The sequence below is a fragment of the Anabrus simplex genome, chromosome 2, assembly GCF_040414725.1.
Source record: "Anabrus simplex isolate iqAnaSimp1 chromosome 2, ASM4041472v1, whole genome shotgun sequence".
Taxonomy (NCBI): domain Eukaryota; kingdom Metazoa; phylum Arthropoda; class Insecta; order Orthoptera; family Tettigoniidae; genus Anabrus; species Anabrus simplex.
This window is the reverse complement of record NC_090266.1, coordinates 184,497,360-184,514,486: the sequence shown is the minus strand read 5'-3', so window position 1 is coordinate 184,514,486 and position 17,127 is coordinate 184,497,360. Positions and strand designations below refer to the sequence as shown.

Here is a 17,127-nt window from a genome sequence, read left to right as displayed (position 1 = left end):
TGAGTAGTACCATAATGTGTAGAATACCGCAAGTCTACGCTACTTTTGATTAGTACCGCAACATGACAAATAGCATGGTTCTGTCTTTCTAGCAATAAGTACCATCATGAGGGGCTGATGGCCTGGATTTTAGACCCATTTCGACTACAAGCATCATCGATTCTGCATTGTGCTTTAGAAGCAGTCCATTGGTCATTAACACTGTTGTTTAACGCTAGTTTCTGGGAATGTGGGGCATTGCGGGTCGGATCCAGTGATGATTGTTTTAACTTCGTATCCCTCCATTCATTCTTTGTCCTCACGTTTTGAATCCTGATCAGTGAAAGATTGTTTTTTTTAATAACCTTACATTTTATCCCATTTTGTGCTATTAGGGGCCGATGACCTAGATGTTAGGCCCCTTTAAACAAACATCATCATCAAGTACTGCAAAAGTACAAAACCATATGAAGTATACTTCATATACATAATACTTACACCGGGCGAGTTTGCCGTGCGGTTACGAGCGCGCAACTGTGAGGTTGCATCCGGGAGATACTAGGTTCGAACCCCACTGTCGGCAGCCCTGAAGATGGTTTTCCGTGGTTTCCCCATTTTCACACCAGGCAGATGCTGGGGTTGTACCTTAATTAAGGCCACGGCCGCTTCCTTCCCATTCTTAAGCCTTTCCTCTCCCATCGTCGCCATAAGACCTATCTGTGTCGGTGCGACGTAAAGCAAATAGCAAAAAAATAAATAAATAAAGCATGATACTTACATGATGTTTATATAAAACAGTTCACTTTATGAGAGCAATTCCCTTTATGCCTTTAATATATAAAGGTAGACAGGAGATAAGTCTACCACTATCTTAAAGGCTACAGAAATTCGCCATCGAAGGCTACATTTTATTTTGATTATTTTTTATTATAGATATTTAGTAATCCATTATAAATGTCTCCTGCAAGGTCTTTTTGTATACAAAAATTTATCACGATTGAATATATTTTATGTTAATTTTCTATAAAGTAAATTATTTTTTCTTTGCAGGTTCATTTTGAATATGACATCATCAAAGAAGTCCTTTTTTAATTACCAATGGTTGGACTGTAAAATCAACCACCAAATCGCAGGCTGGTTAAGCAAAGGACCTACCATTTCACAAGCTCATTGCAGCATTTGCATAAAATCAATTGATTTATCAAACATAGGTCGTCAGTCTGTTATATCTCATAGTAAAGGAAAAATTCATATGAGTTCAGCTAAAACGAAAGAAGACCAGTCTTCCATTAAAAACTTTTCTTGTGCTTCAAGTACCTCAAGAGAAAATGTTGCTAGTATGAGTCAAGTAAATATCCTGCCACATAGTCAAGAAAGTGTGAAAATTTCACCCCAACCTGAGATTTTGAAATCTGCTCAACAGTCAGTTGAATCATTTTGCACAAGGAACGATCTTACAAAAGTGGAAGCAATATGGGCTTTGAAAGTTGTTAATAGCAAGTTTTTCATTAAATTCATGTTCAGTTGTAGGAGAAATATTCAAACTAATGTTCCCAGACAGTTCAGTTGCTTCGAAGTTTAAAATGGGTGCCACAAAGTGCAAATACATTACAAACTATAGTCTAGTTCCTAATTTTTCCAATGAACTCAAGACACGTTGCAACAGTGTGATGATAAAGTCATCTGTTTTGATGAGTCTTTAAATGAGATAGTACAAAGGGGACAGTTGGATATATTTGTTCGGTTTTTTGACATCAATAGGAGTGAAGTATGTATGGAGTATTTTAACGATATGTTTTTTAGGCAGAGCTACTGCACAACATTTACTTGAAATTTTTAGAGCAGAAATCCATCCATTGAAGCAAAAAAATATTCTTCAAGTTTCAGTGGATTGCCCAAATGTTAATTTGAGTTTTATGAAAAAGTTAGAAGGTAGAATGAAGGAAGAGAATCCTGATGGGAAAAACTCATTAACATTGGAGTTTGTGGGCTACATGTGATAAATGGAGCAATTGGGTCTGGTCTGCTAGCTGCAAAGTGGAACGTGCATGACTTTTTGCGAGATGCATATTATATTTTCAATGATTCTCCTGCCCGCTACACAGAATATACCACTCTTACTGCCAATGCAGTATTTCCTGTACCACTAGATGGTTGGATAATGTGGCAGGTAGTGACAGACTTTCAAACATTTTTGATAGTGTTAATGAATTCATTGATTCAAGAAAAGTTTTTAATACAAAACCATTAAGAAATAGTTCAGAACAAACAAAAGACAGTTTCATCAAGTGCAAAGTGGCATTTTTCAAAAACATCTCCCTAGAAGAGGATGCCAGTAAACAGAACTGCAAGGAAGGAATTTGACAGAAAGGTAGAAGGAAGACGACCCGTGGGAAGGCCACGAAGGAAATGGATAGATTTAGTTAAGAGCGATGTAATGCTGAGAGGTCATGATTGGGACAAGTTGGTGGAGGAAGAATGGTACAAGGACAGGATGAGATGGAGGAGGCTCATATACCACACTCGGGAAACTGGAGATGGTTTAGGATGATGATGATGATCTCCCTAGTATGTGAACCATTTATAAGAAAATTTCAAACTTCAGATCCACTAGCTCTGTTTTTGTTTACAGATTTGCAAAATCATTTTACATAGTGTGTTGGAGAGGTTCAGAAGAAGTGAGAAACTACCTTCTAGTACATTTGCTCTCTTCTCAGTCAGAACAAGGAAAACGGAGAGTTAACATATTAGAATCATTGGTCACTGCTAACAGAATTTCTGATGTTTTTACTGAAAAAGCTAAAACACAGTACAGTAGTCTTTGTTGTGAAGCACACCTTACATTTGAACAACATTCCAAAACCTATTTACAAAATGCAAGTTCATCTGCAAGACTTGATGACTTTTATTCAGGCTTATTGATGGGGAACATAAAATATCAAGAACTGTGGCAAGTTTATTAAACTTGGTCTAATATTTTCTCATGGAAATGCTACTGCTGAGAGTGGTTTTTCAATAAATAAAAATTTACTTTTGAAAATCTGCATAAACACAGCTTAGTTGCACAACGTACGGTTCAAAATGCAATAAGAATCTATGAATGCATCCAGAAAATACCGATAATCCAAGCACTCTTGAACAATTTCAGAGCTGCCCACAGAAGATGTGAGGAAAGCCTCCAACAGTCAAAAAAGCTCAAAAAGAAGAAAAGAATAGAGCAGTAAAATGAATGATATCCTTGGAAATTAAGAAACTTGAAGTTATTAGAAAAATAAAGAAACTTGAAGCTTTGAGGGAAGAAGAAAACATCACATCAAAAATACTATTGTTGGAGAAGGCAAAACAAACATAGCCTTGTTGATTTTCATGTATTTAGAATGGACATAATCAACATGTGACCATTTTGACATCCAGCCAATGACAGTGTCCAAAAAAAACTGGTTTTTAGTGTTATCTGAAATGTATAGCTTAAAATGTTTTTATCATTAATATTGTAGAATATGTTTAGTTGATTACTTTAAAGCACTAGACTGAGTATGACATTGTATTCAGTTTGAAAATTTTATTATGTAATCAAAGAGTGTTGTTGTTTGAGTCATCAGTCCATAGATTGGTTTGATGCTGCCCTCCATGCCACCCTATCCTGTGCTAACCTTTTCATTTCTACGTAACTATTGCATCCTACATCTGCTCTAATCTGCTTGTCATATTCATACCTTGGTCTACCCCTACCGTTCTTACCACCTACACTTCCTTCAAAAACCAACTGAACAAGTCCTGGGTGTATTAAGATGTGTCCTATCATTCTATCTCTTCTTCTCGTCAAATTTAGCCAAATCGATCTCATCTCGCCAATTCGATTCAGTATCTCTTCATTCGTGATTCGATCTATCCATCTCACCTTCAGTATTCTTCTGTAACAGTACATTTCAAAAGCTTCTATTCTCTTTCTTTCTGAGATAGTTATCGTCCATGTTTTACTTACATACAATGCCACGCTCCACACGAAAATCTTCAAAAACATCTTTCTAATTCTGATATCAATGTTTGAAGTGAGCCAGTTTCTTTTCTTAAGAAAGCTCTTCCTTGCTTGTGCTAGTCTGCATTTTGTGTCCTCCTTACTTCTGCCATCGTTAGTTATTTTACTACCCAAGTAACAATATTCATCTACTTCCTTTAAGACTTCATTTTCCTAATCTAATATTTCCTATATCACCTGCCTTCGTTCGACTGCACTCCATTACTTTTGTTTTGGACTTATTTATTTTCATCTTGTACTTCTTACCCAAGACTTCGTCCATACCATTCAGCAACTTCTCGATCTTCTGCAGTCTCAGGTAAAATAACAATATCATCAGCAAATCTCAAGGTTTTGATTTCCTCTCCTTGGATTGTGATTCCCTTTCCAAATTCCTCTTTGATTTCCTTTACTGCCTGCTCTATGTAAACATTGAAAAGCAGGGGGGCATACTGCAGCCTTGCCTCACTCCTTTCTGGATTGCTGCTTCTTTTCAAAGCCCTCGATTCTTATCACTGCAGACTGATTTTTATACAAATTGTAGATAATTCTTCTTTCTCGGTATCTGATCCCTATCATCTTCAGAATCATAAATAGCTTGGTCCAATCAACATTATCGAATGCCTTTTCTAGATCTACGAATGCCATGTACGTGGGCTTGTCCTTCTTGATTCGATCCTCTAAGATCAGATGTAAAGTCAGGATTGCTTCACGTGTTCCTACATTTCTTCTGAAGCCAAATTGATCTTCTCCCAACTCAGCTTCAACTTGTTTTTCCATTCTTCTGTAAATAATACGTGTTAAAATTTTGCAGGCATGAGATACTAAACTAATGGTGCAGTAGTTTTCACACCTGTCAGCACCGGCTTTCTTGGTAATAGGTATAACAACATTCTGCCGAAAATCGGACGGGACTTCTCCTGTCTTATACATCTTGCACACTAAATGGAATAACCTTGCCATGCTGGTTTCTCCTAAGGCAGTCAGTAATTTAGAGGGAATGTTATCAATTCCAGGTGCCTTGTTCCTATTTAGGTCAGTCACAGCTCTGTCAAACTCTGACCTCAAAATTGGGTCTCCCAAGTATTGTAAGAATAAAAAGGTGAACGATGGACGGCTGTGGGGATGGTGGAGGCCGATTTAAAAAATAAAATAAGAAAATGATTGATGTCCTTTCTGTCATTTAATGAGTCGAGATTCAGGGAAATATTGTCTTTTCAGTCAAGGAAAGTCAGGGAAATCAGTACCAAAATAAAAGTGTGAACCATGTTAGTGCTAAAAGGATTGTAGGGCCAATTTTGTTAACGACAGTATTAATTCTGACCAATACATAGAATTAATACTGAACAAGTTTTTTCCTTGACTGACTGAACAGGAAAGGTCACTCGGATATTTCCAGAAAGAGAGGGCTGCAGCACATACCACTCGTAATTCAATTAATGCTGTGCATTGTGTTTTTGGGGACAAAATAATTAATGCAAGTTTTATGGACATCTAACCACACCCAGGAAACTGGAGTGGGACATTGATGATGATGATGATGATGATGATGATGATGATGATGATGATGGATATGGACAGCTCACTCTCCCACTTTAATATGTTTCAAATTCTATTTATGGGGTAGCCGCACTGTAGAAGAATTGAAGATTCATGAGGCTGAATTACAAAGAGTTAACCAGAATTTCACCACACACCAGAATGCTTGTGTACAGGTTGAGGGAGAGCATTCTCGGCACCTACTGTAATGGGGTAAGTTTTATTGCTTTTCTATTTGTTTTTCATTCTGATTATCCATTAATCAAATCAATGGGTCTTTTACGGTCATGCAGGAACGGTGTGACTGTGACAGAGTTCTAGTTTTCGGACAAGTGACATACAGGAAGATCTGCAACCCTTGCCGGGACTCAACCTTTTGCGTGCGTGCACGTGCCCATTTGGCAATAGGAACCAAAGACTCCTCAAGGTTGGAGCGTTAATATTACTAATAACTGATGGATGGGATAAGGAAAATTTAGGAATGATATGTAATTCTTCCTAACATATTGTGTGTTACTATTTTACTTAAAAACGTGTACTTTGAGTACAGTAACCTCACCTAAATAAGCAAAAAAAAAAAAAAACATGGAATAAAACTGAGATGCTGAACTAAATAAATTTATTTTATAAAGAATTGAAATAAATTCTCAATCAACATTTAAACACCTTGGAAATATCAGTCTCTCATAAAATGTACTAAATTAATGTTACTTCACTTTGGTAAGTCAGATGTTTGTTTGACAGAATCCGGCCAAATTGGTTGTGTGGTTAGGGGCGCGTAGCCGTGAGCTTGCTTTTGGGAGATAGTGGGTTCAAACTTCACTGTCGGCAGCCCTGAAGATGGTTTCCCATTTTCACACCAGGCAGATGCTGAGGCTGTACCTTAAGGCCATGGCTTCTTCCTTCCCACCCCTAGCCCTTTCCTGTATCATCTTCGCCATAAGACCTATCTGTGTTGGTGCAACATAAAGCAAGTTGGAAAAAAAAAAATAGTTTGACAGAAATAAAGTGATTTTAATCTTACTGTTGAAACATTACATACTCCTTAACTATAATCTGCAAACAATTTTTATTTTTTTAAATTTTTTAATTCCACCCCATCAACTGTGATGAATGGATAATCAGAATGAAAAACAAATAGAAAAGTAATAAAACTCGCCCCATTACAGTAAGTGCTGAAAATCCTCCCCATGGATTTCAAAAGAAATTGACTTGTTAAATCAGTGGCCATCAAATAAATTCACCCTAACTCTGGTTCATTAATTAAAATTTGTTAATTCCATCTTCTAAGACAAGTGGTTTATAATTATTTTATGCTGAAGCTGTCCATGAGGTTCTGCACATATTCACTATCTAAAAATGACAAATTACACTTTATCGCTAACTCTTGGCCACAGGTACCTTATGACTTTATGAAATGGCATGGGTAAATTATATCTCAAATCTGATATTAAGAACTGTTGCTTTAAGTTCCATTACATTATACAATCAAATTGTAGGACTGAAGATTCTTGTTAGACCTTCCTTTAAGAGAAAAAACTTAAATATGCTTTGATCTCAAAGTAACTACATGAAAAGAAAGAAAATTTAGTTATTTATGTCCTATCCATTTCAAAGAAAATTCCCTTATTCAACGCTGGAAACAAGTCCAACGGCGACAATAAAAATACACAGATCTACACTTAAATTCATACAGGTCACTATAGAAAATGACTTGAAACACAAATAGTCGAAGAGGACAAGCATCAATATGCTGGAAAGATCACAAGTAATGCATTACATATAATAAAAATGTCCAAGAATATGGCACACGTTATTTACGTATGTTTTATAAGATCATTGTGATGGAGAGGCTTGCCTGTCCCAATGAAGCAGATTGCCAAGCCGCAGGTACAACCCTATCGGATGGGCATCTGTTGAGAGACCAGGCTAACGAACGGTTCATCAAAAGGGGGTAGCAGCCTTTCATATGTTGCAAGGGCAGCAATCTAGATGATTGACTGATATGGCCTTGTAATAATGCTCAACATGGCTTAGCTGTGTTGATGTTGCTGCACGGCTGAAAGCAACGGGAAACTACGGCCGTAACTAACTCCTGAGGACATGCAGCTCTCTCTGTATGAATGATGTACTGATGATGGCTTCCTCCCGGGTAAAATATTCCGGAGGTAAACTAGTCCCCCATTCGGATCTCCAGGTGGGTACTACACGAGAGGTGGCGATCATCAGGAAGATGGATACTGACATTCTGCAAGTCGGAGCATGAAATGTTACCAGTTTGAATCGTTGTGGTAGGTTACAGAATCTGAAAAGGGAGATGGATAGACTAAAGTTAGATGTAGTTGGGATAAGTGAAGTACGTTGGCAGGAAGAATAGGATTTTTGGTCAGGCGACGCAAGAACATGTTTGTTTGATTCAGACTTGTGTAATGTTATTTTAATTTGTGGATAAATTTGGTAACCAGTTGAAACTGAAGAATTTGATGGTTAAAATGGCTAGTATGGTCATTACGTAACTGGCAACATAGCGACAGGTAGCAGCTCGCCTCGTAAGGACATTGACAGCAAGCAAAGGAGCAAGGACATGTTTGTTTGGTTCAGACTAGAGTAATATTATTTTAATTTGTGGTTGAATTCAGTACCCAGTTGAAATTGAAGAATTTGACAGTTAAAATGGCTAGCATGGTCAAACTGGATTAAGAGGAGAAATTTCTGATTTATGTGAAAGGTCTGACTTAAGAAAGGAGAAATTTCAAGAAGAGAGCAGAAAATATATTATAAATTCAACATATAGTGACTAACTTAATAGGTGTTATTTATTTTATGAATTGAAAATTATTTTGAAGTGTTTTGCTAAATGACAAAATAAATGTAAATTTAGACACAAAGAAACATTTCATTTCTTTTTTAGATGTAAACAAGGACATAAGTTCCAAGAGCAGAGCAGACTTTAAATTTTAGCATATAGTGACTAATTTAATAGGTTTTATTCATTTTATGATTTGAAAATTTGTAATTTGAAACTTTGTAATAAATGACGTAGTAAGTAAGTAAAAATTGAAACACAAAGAAATATTTTAATAATGTCAAGATTTATATATAATTCTGTTGATAACCATATTTGTACAAATGTATCAAGACCAAAGATTTAGTTTAATGTTTTGACACCGCTTAAGAAGAGAGTCGTTAGCTCTCAAAACATGTACGGTAATTAAGTATAATATAATATGTAAAATATTGACAAGGCAGGAAAGTGTTCTATAGAAACTGAATATAAGTCAATACGGACAGGATTAACCAACATGGTTAAAATAATCAATTCTGGGTCATAGTATTACAGAGATTACATGTGAATTCTGGTTTCAAAGGTCAACAGTTTCGAGGGTGGATCTTCAATAATCCAGAGAGAATGTTACCACCCGCGTAAACCGCTGCACGGGAAGAACACAGGTGTTTAACGAACGGACATCACGTTGCCTCTGCAGAACCGTACTGGCCACTTGACGGGCTACTGTGAGTCAGATCACCGCCCTATTGAATTTTGGGAATCAGGAACCCATTTCTACCAGGACTTAAGGAGGCAACTGCACCGCATAGGTTTCACCAGCCAACAACCAATTCGTGCCCCTATGCTGACACCTCAACACAGAGATCAACGACGTGCACGGGCCTGCAACTTGTGGAGCTACATGCCAAATAAGACTGTTTATGTAATCTAAGTACCATTAAGTATAGAAACAGAAATAAGAGATTTGGCAGAGGGAGAAATTGTAGAAAAATTCAGAAAGTTAAGGCTTTGGAGTGAATGGAGTTAAAGCAAATAATTAAAACATAAGGTATACTTATGATTAAGAGTGTATAAAAATTAAAAAGTCTAAAAAAAATCTGGTTCATTTCTAGGCAATATATGTTCCCAATGTGAAATGGTTTGCAACTATGGGTGGAAAATACCAAAGGAAACAGGAAAACTCATATTCAGTGGCTTCCGTGACCTCTGTTATAAGTGCATTTGAAAACCTAGCTAAACAAATCTTGATCTACTTTTTTTTTTTTTTTTAGTGATCCGGGTACATGACATTTGGCCACACATCACACTACTACTAGCGTGAACACTACTGTGTGCAAATGGTTCATATTTGGAATCTGTAGAGTAGACAGAAGAGTCTCTACTCTAGCATCCTCGCTACTCTACCCGTGAAAACCAGCAGTTAGGGTTATCAGTTTCAGTGCTGAACACAGTCGTCGTAAGAAATAAAGACGCTCTAATGGAACAAGTGAATGAAAGTGGACCAAACTGTAAGAAAAGAAAGTGACCTGTAGCAAATGTGGAAAGCTGGAGGAAATAATCAGGAACTGGTTCCATACTGCCCATGCTTCCAACATCCCAGGCAGTGGCATTTTGTGTGAAAAAGCATGCAGAGTGGCCAATAGGCTCGGCATTAAGAACTTCTCGGCATCAAATGGATGGATTGAGTGCTATAATGATGTATAGAAAATTGTGTGCGGTGAGTCCAAATGCTGTTAATGATGAAAGTGTCCAATGATTGGCAAGTTGGTTGGTTGGATGGTTGGTTGGTTGAAGGAACTGGTAAAGCAGTATGCACCAAAGGACATTTTTAACATTGACAAAACTGGTCTTTATTTTTTCAAAACCTTGGTTTTCAAAGAGGAAAAGTACCCTGAAAGAAAACTTTGCTTTACTGTGATGTTATGTGTAAATGCCAATGCCTCAAAAAAAGCTTCATCTGTTAGTAGTCGTTAAATCAAATGGGTCATGTTGCTTTGAAAATGTGAAGACACTACACACTAGTTATGATGCTAATCAAGAGGCCTGGACAACATCTGAACTTTTTGTGAGGTAAATGCATGCTCTTGATTCAAAGATGGAAACAGCAGTAGGATTCTTCTCCCCGTTGATTGTTGTCTTGCACGTCCAAAGAATTCACGTTTGTGGAATGTGCAACTTGAATTCTTGGTGGGGAACTGCACAAGCAAATTACAGCCTCTTAACTTTCAGAATAATCCTTACCTTCCAGTCCCATTGGAGAAAGAGCATGGTACAGAGGGCATTGCATGTGTTGACGAAGTTGTCACTGTTGAAACAGAGATGGTGGAATCCCATATGCAAGAAGATTTACGAGAAGAAAGTGATAATGAAAATGAGTGTAAAGATAATAGTGTGCCCTCTCATTCAGTCATAACTGCAGCAATGAAGACTACTAAGAAATAAATTTCTACTGCTGATGGAAATGGTAATAGTTTTCATAATCTGTATGAACTGGAAAAACAGATAGTTAATCCATAAGAAAAATGTTAAGCAAAAAAATATTGGACTTTTTTTGTCAAAATGTAGGCATTACAGTGTTTGTATAAGCAATTGTTAACTATGTATTGAAATTACAAAATATTAATAGTAATAAATAAATGGCTTCCAATGTTGTACAAATTGAATAATACATTGCCAGGCAAAAATAATCCAGCATTTATATGTAGGCCTATATGCATGCTCAAAATTGTTTACTTCAGTGCATATTAAGCTGGTTTTTTTTATTTTTATTATGTTAAGCAAAAAAATATTGGACTTTTTTTGTCAAAATGTAGGCATTACAGTGTTTGTATAAGCAATTGTTAACTATGTATTGAAATTACAAAATATTAATAGTAATAAATAAATGGCTTCCAATGTTGTACAAATTGAATAATACATTGCCAGGCAAAAATAATCCAGCATTTATATGTAGGCCTATATGCATGCTCAAAATTGTTTACTTCAGTGCATATTAAGCTGGTTTTTTTTTATTGCTGGATACTGAAATGTAGTTTGACTTAATACTTTTTGGAGGTCTTTCTTTTTAATAAATGAATTGTAGAAAATACAATACAGTAATCTGTACATCGAGCTCTTCTTAGAATGCTACTCTTTACGTGGTCAGCAGTATATATAGAAAAATATTCTCACAATTTACACTTTTTCTTAAGTCCCTTGAAATGAGTAAAATAAAGATTTTTTGCTAGTTGCTTTACGTCCCGACACAAATAGGTCTCATGGTGATGATGGGACAGGAAAGGGCTAGGAGTGGGAAGGAAGCGGCCGTGGCCTTAATTAAGGTACAGCCCCAGCATTTACCTGGTGTGAAAATTGGAAACCACGGAAAACCATTTTCAGGGCTGCCGACAGTGGGGTTCGAACCTACTATCTCCCGAATACTGGATACTGGCCACACTTAAGCGACTGCAGCTATCGAGCTTGGTAAAAGAAAGATTATACTGTATTATCTTCAGGGTAACCTTAAAGAGAATATGTATCGGAACAAACAGTAGGCCTGTAGTTTTTGCTCTTGAACATATCATAATCATAATATACTATATAACACAAAGAAAACTACAGAATATTTGCTGCTGAACTTTTAGACTGTTCTCAACAAATGCTGTGATATAATACAGGTAAGACAAGGTTCTCATTACAAGAAATTATATTATTTTACATAGCTCTACTGCTTAATGAACTAAGTAGCAAATAATTGAGATCGGATGGACCAGTATGTAGTTGCTGCTCTTAAGGCGACACTCTGAAGATAAAAAGATATTTTTACCTAATGCATGGATTTTCTCAAAACTTTGTAGGAATATAACCTACATAAAAGTAGAGATATCACAAACATTTCTTACATGTACAATTAATCGTTTTTCCAAAATAATGGTTTTTTTTAACTTTTAATTCCATTTTTTCATGAAATTTAATTAACATGGTAATGTAAATTCATAATTAGGTAGATAATTCTTCTTTTAAAAGTACTATATATCGATTTTTCTATACATAATTTATATAAGGAGATATATCATACTAATGTTTGTGTAATTTTTACGTTCTAACATTTTTGACTTAAAAATCCCTCCTACTTGAAAAAATTCTACAATCAAAAATTCCAATAAACAGGTTTCTTAATATAGCTGTGATATATATACCATACAAAGTTTGATTGGAGAAAAATGGGATTTAAATGTAAAATTACAATTGAAAAACAAAGCATTATTACAGTGATAAATTGTTTGAATTCAGTGGAATTACTTCGTGACAAGAAAAAAAACTCAATCCTTTCAATTTCAGTCATTAAAAAAATTCACCAAAAGACCAAAATATCGATTTTCATCTCCGGAGTGTCGCCTTAAAATACCAATGGTTATCATTTGTGGTTTGATTGTATTCATGCAATCCTTCATCACTGTTGTTGATTGTATTACTCAGAAGTGTTTTTAATGAACTAATCTTTTGTAATATTAGACTGCAAGATAACCTACACTATTTATAGAATGGCTATCTGACTGGAGTCTGAAACAATTATCTGTGAATAATTATCTAATGGCTGTTAATTTCGTGCAACTTCCTTATCCCTGTCCTTTCCCCTTATCCAGCTCCTGCCAGGTCGGGACATTTATAGCTTTTCTGCACATTCCTCTCTCCTTCCACCATTCCTCTTCCATCATTTTGTCCCAGTCCAGTTTCCTTTTTCTTACATTCCTCGACCCACCTTGTTCTAGATCTCCCTCTTGCTCACACTTCATCTCCATCTGTTTTTAGTATTATTTTCTCCTCCATCCTCTTTACGTGTCCAAATCATCTTAGTTTATTCCTATCAATTCTCTCACTTAGGTTTGCTATTCAGACTTCCTTTCTAACATGTAACATCTAACAAAATTCTGGCATTTCTGCATTTCCAAAAGTCATAAAAGCAGTTTCTGGGATGTAAGATGAATAACATTTATTATTATTATTATTATTATTGTTATTATTGTTAGATCGTAATTAACAAAGGTCAAGAGCTCAATAGAAAAAAGTTTGAGATGATTCCTTGCACGTGTTTCAGTGGCAGGAGGCCCCACAATTGTCACGACAGTGGTCCCAGTAGGTCCTCAACCAACGCATATGATATGTCCTTATTGTCAGGCTGAGATTGATACTGCAACAAGGACAGAACCAGGCCTTATAGCTTACATCTCGGGTGTGGTTATTGCTCTTCTGGGGTAAGTTATATTTTGTAGTCTTTGCATATATGAATGCACTTTTAAACAGTTATGGAATATATGTTTCTGAATGTACTTTTAAGTTCAGTATATTTTGAAACATTGAAATACATATTAAAGGATTGGAAGAACAGAACTGTCTTTGTGTGGTTCCGATTTTGTGTGCATGGCAAGTTGCGTCCCATTTCCATTAATGTACACTGCCTCGACAGAAAAAAAAAATGAAGCACCCAGAAAGGGAAGAGGATACCAAATGAAACTTAGCGTTTTGAGAAGTTATGAGCTGTTATTGTAGTGATTACAAAATTGAGTCAAATTTAAAAGAACTTGGCAGTACAAGCTCGCTTATCACTATAACGTTGCACCCCCTCTGGCCTGAATGCACTGATTCAGTACGTCATTGTTTGCATGAAGGACCTATACCGAGTGAATGGAGAGTTGCTATAGTAGCCCCTGTATATAAAGGAAAGGGTGATGGACATAAAGTTGAAAATTACAGGCCAGTCAGTTTGACATCCATTGCATGTAAGCTTTGAGAAAGCATTCTTTCTGATTACATAAGACATGTTTGTGAAATTAATAACTGGTTTGATAGATGGCAGTTTGGGTTTAGGAAAGGTTATTCCACTGAAGCTCAACTTGTAGGATTCCAGCAAGATGTAGCAGATATCCTGGATTCAGGAGGTCAAATGGACTGTATCGCGATTGACCTGTCTAAGGTATTTGATAGGGTAGATCATGGGAGACTACTGGCAAAAATGAGTGCAATTGGACTTGACAAAAGTGTGACTAAATGGGTGACTCTGTTTCTAGAAAATAGAACTCAGAGAATTAGAGTAGGCGAAGCTTTATCTGTCCCTGTAATAATTAAGAGGGGAATTCCTCAAGGCAGTATTATTGGACCTTTATGTTTTCTTATATATATCAATGAAATGTGTAAAGAAATGGAATCAAAGATAAGGCTTTTTGCAGATGATGTTATTCTGTACAGAGTAATAAATATGTTACAGGATTGTGAGCAACTGCAGAATGACCTCGATAATGTTGTGAGATGGACACTAGGCAATGGTATGATGATAAACGCTGTTAAAAGTCAGGTTGTGAGTTTCACAAATAGGAAAAGTCCTCTCAGTTTTAATTACTGCGTTGATGGGGTGAAAGTTCCCTTTGGGGATCATTGTAAATTCCTAGGTATTAATATAAGAAAAGATCTTCATTGGGGTAATCACATAAATCTATATATATAAAATAAGAGTTTTGACTGTGCATTCCTTAGAATTTGAAAAGAATGGTATTTGTGTATCGGTCATGTCCATGGTAACAAGGATATGCACTTTTTACTTTTCTGTAATGTCTGTGTATGTATGTATGTATGTATGTATGTATGTATGTACACGCATCACGAGAAAACGGCTGAAGAGAATTATTCAATGAAAATCGGTATATGAAGTCGGGGGATGAGCCACTACAATCTAGGCTATAAATCATTTTACTCACGCTGAGTGAAATGGTAGTTTAGGGGAAGGCTTAAAATTTAATTCACAAATATTAATGAGGAAGAGATAGGAGATTATAAAGTGTACTTGACGGGTGTTAGAAAGGGAAGGGCAGAGTCTGGGGTAGGGCTCTTTATCAGGAATACCATTGCACGCAACATAGTTTCTATTAGGCACGTAAATGAGCAAATGATGTGGGTAGATTTGTCAGTGGGAGGAATTAGGACAAGAATTGTGTCCGTGTATTCACCATGTGAGGGTGCAGATGAGGATGAAGTTGACAAGTTTTATGAAGCATTGAGTGACATTGTGGTCAGGGTCAACAGCAAGGATAGAATAGTGCTAATGGGTGATTTCAATGCGAGAGTGGGGATTAGAACTGAAGGATACGAAAGGGTGATTGGTAAATGTGGGGAAGATATGGAAGCTAATGGGAATGGGAAGCATTTGCTGGACTTCTGTGCTAGTATGGGTTTAGCTGTTACGAATACATTCTTCAAGCATAAGGCTATTCACCGCTACACATGGGAGGCTAGGGGTACCAGATCCATAATAGACTATATCTTAACGGACTTTGAATTCAGGAAATCTGTTAGGAATGTACGAGTTCTCCGTGGATTTTTCGATGATACAGACCACTATCTGATCTGTAGTGAACTAAGTATCTCTAGGCCTAGGGTAGAGAAAGTGAAATCTGTCTGCAAACGAATAAGGGTAGAATATATCCAGGACGAGGAAATTAGACAGAAGTACATGGATATGATTAGTGAGAAGTTTCGAACAGTAGACAGTAAGCAGGTTCAGGATATAGAAAGTGAATGGGTGGCATACAGGGATGCTGTAGTAGAAACAGCAAGGGAATGCCTAGGAACAACTGTGTGTAAAGATGGGAAAAGGCGAACATCTTGGTGGAATGATGAATTGAGAGTAGCTTGTAAACGTAAAAAGAAGGCTTATCTGAAATGGCTCCAAACAAGGGCCGAGGCTGACAGGGATTGGTACGTAGATGAAAGAAACAGAGCGAAACAAATAGTTGTTGAATCCAAAAAGAAGTCATGGGAAGATTTTGGTAATATCCTGGAAAGGCTAGGTCAAGCAGCAGGGAAACCTTTCTGGACAGTAATAAAGAATCTTAGGAAGGGAGGGAAAAAGGAAATGAACAGCGTTTTGAGTAATTCAGGTGAACTCATAATAGATCCCAGGGAATCACTGGAGAGGTGGAGGGAATATTTTGAACATCTTCTCAATGTAAAAGGAAATTGTCATGGTGGTGTTGCAAACAGCCAAGCTCATGGGGAGGAGGAAAATGATGTTGGTGAAATTATGCTTGAGGAAGTGGAAAGGATAGTAAATAAACTCCCTTGCCATAAAGCAGCAGGAATAGATGAAATTAGACCTGAACTGGTGAAGTATAGTGGGAAGGCAGGGATGAAATGGCTTCATAGAGTAGTCAAATTAGCGTGGAGTGTTGGTAAGGTACCTTCAGATTGGACAAAAGCAGTAATTGCTCCTATCTATAAGCAAGGGAACAGGAAGGATTGCAACAACTATCGAGGTATCTCATTGATTAGTATACCAGGCAAAGTATTCACTGGCATCTGGGAAGGGAGGGTGCGATCAGTCATTGAGAGGAAGTTGGATGAAAACCAGTGTGGTTTCAGACCACAGAGAGGCTGTCAGGATCAGATTTTCAGTATGCGCCAGGTAATTGAAAAATGCTACGAGAGGAATAGGCAGTTGTGTTTATGTTTCGTAGATCTAGAGAAAGCATATGACAGGGTACCGAGGGAAAAGATGTTCGCCATACTGGGGGACTATGGAATTAAAGGTGGATTATTAAAATCAATCAGAGGCATTTATGTTCACAATTGGGCTTCGGTGAGAATTGATGGTAGAATGAGTTCTTGGTTCAGGGTACTTACAGGAGTTAGACAAGGCTGTAATCTTTCACCTTTGCTGTTCGTAGTTTACATGGATCATCTGCTGAAAGGTATAAAATGGCAGGGAGGGATTCAGTTAGGTGGAAATGTAGTAAGCAGTTTGGCTTATGCTGACGACTTGGTCTTAATGGCA

At 36.9% G+C, this 17,127-nt stretch overlaps 1 protein-coding gene across 3 annotated transcripts in view; it reads left to right on the top strand.

The window, feature by feature from the left end:
- Positions 1-17,127, top strand: part of LOC136863989 (LITAF domain-containing protein) — a 150,114-nt gene that overhangs the window by 35,555 nt on the left and 97,432 nt on the right. For all 3 annotated transcript variants that reach the window (XM_068226125.1, XM_067140463.2, XM_067140464.2), the window contains exon 3: positions 13,402-13,558. In XM_068226125.1, coding sequence (XP_068082226.1) covers positions 13,402-13,558 — 157 coding nt within the window. The remainder of the gene's footprint in view (positions 1-13,401; positions 13,559-17,127) is intronic.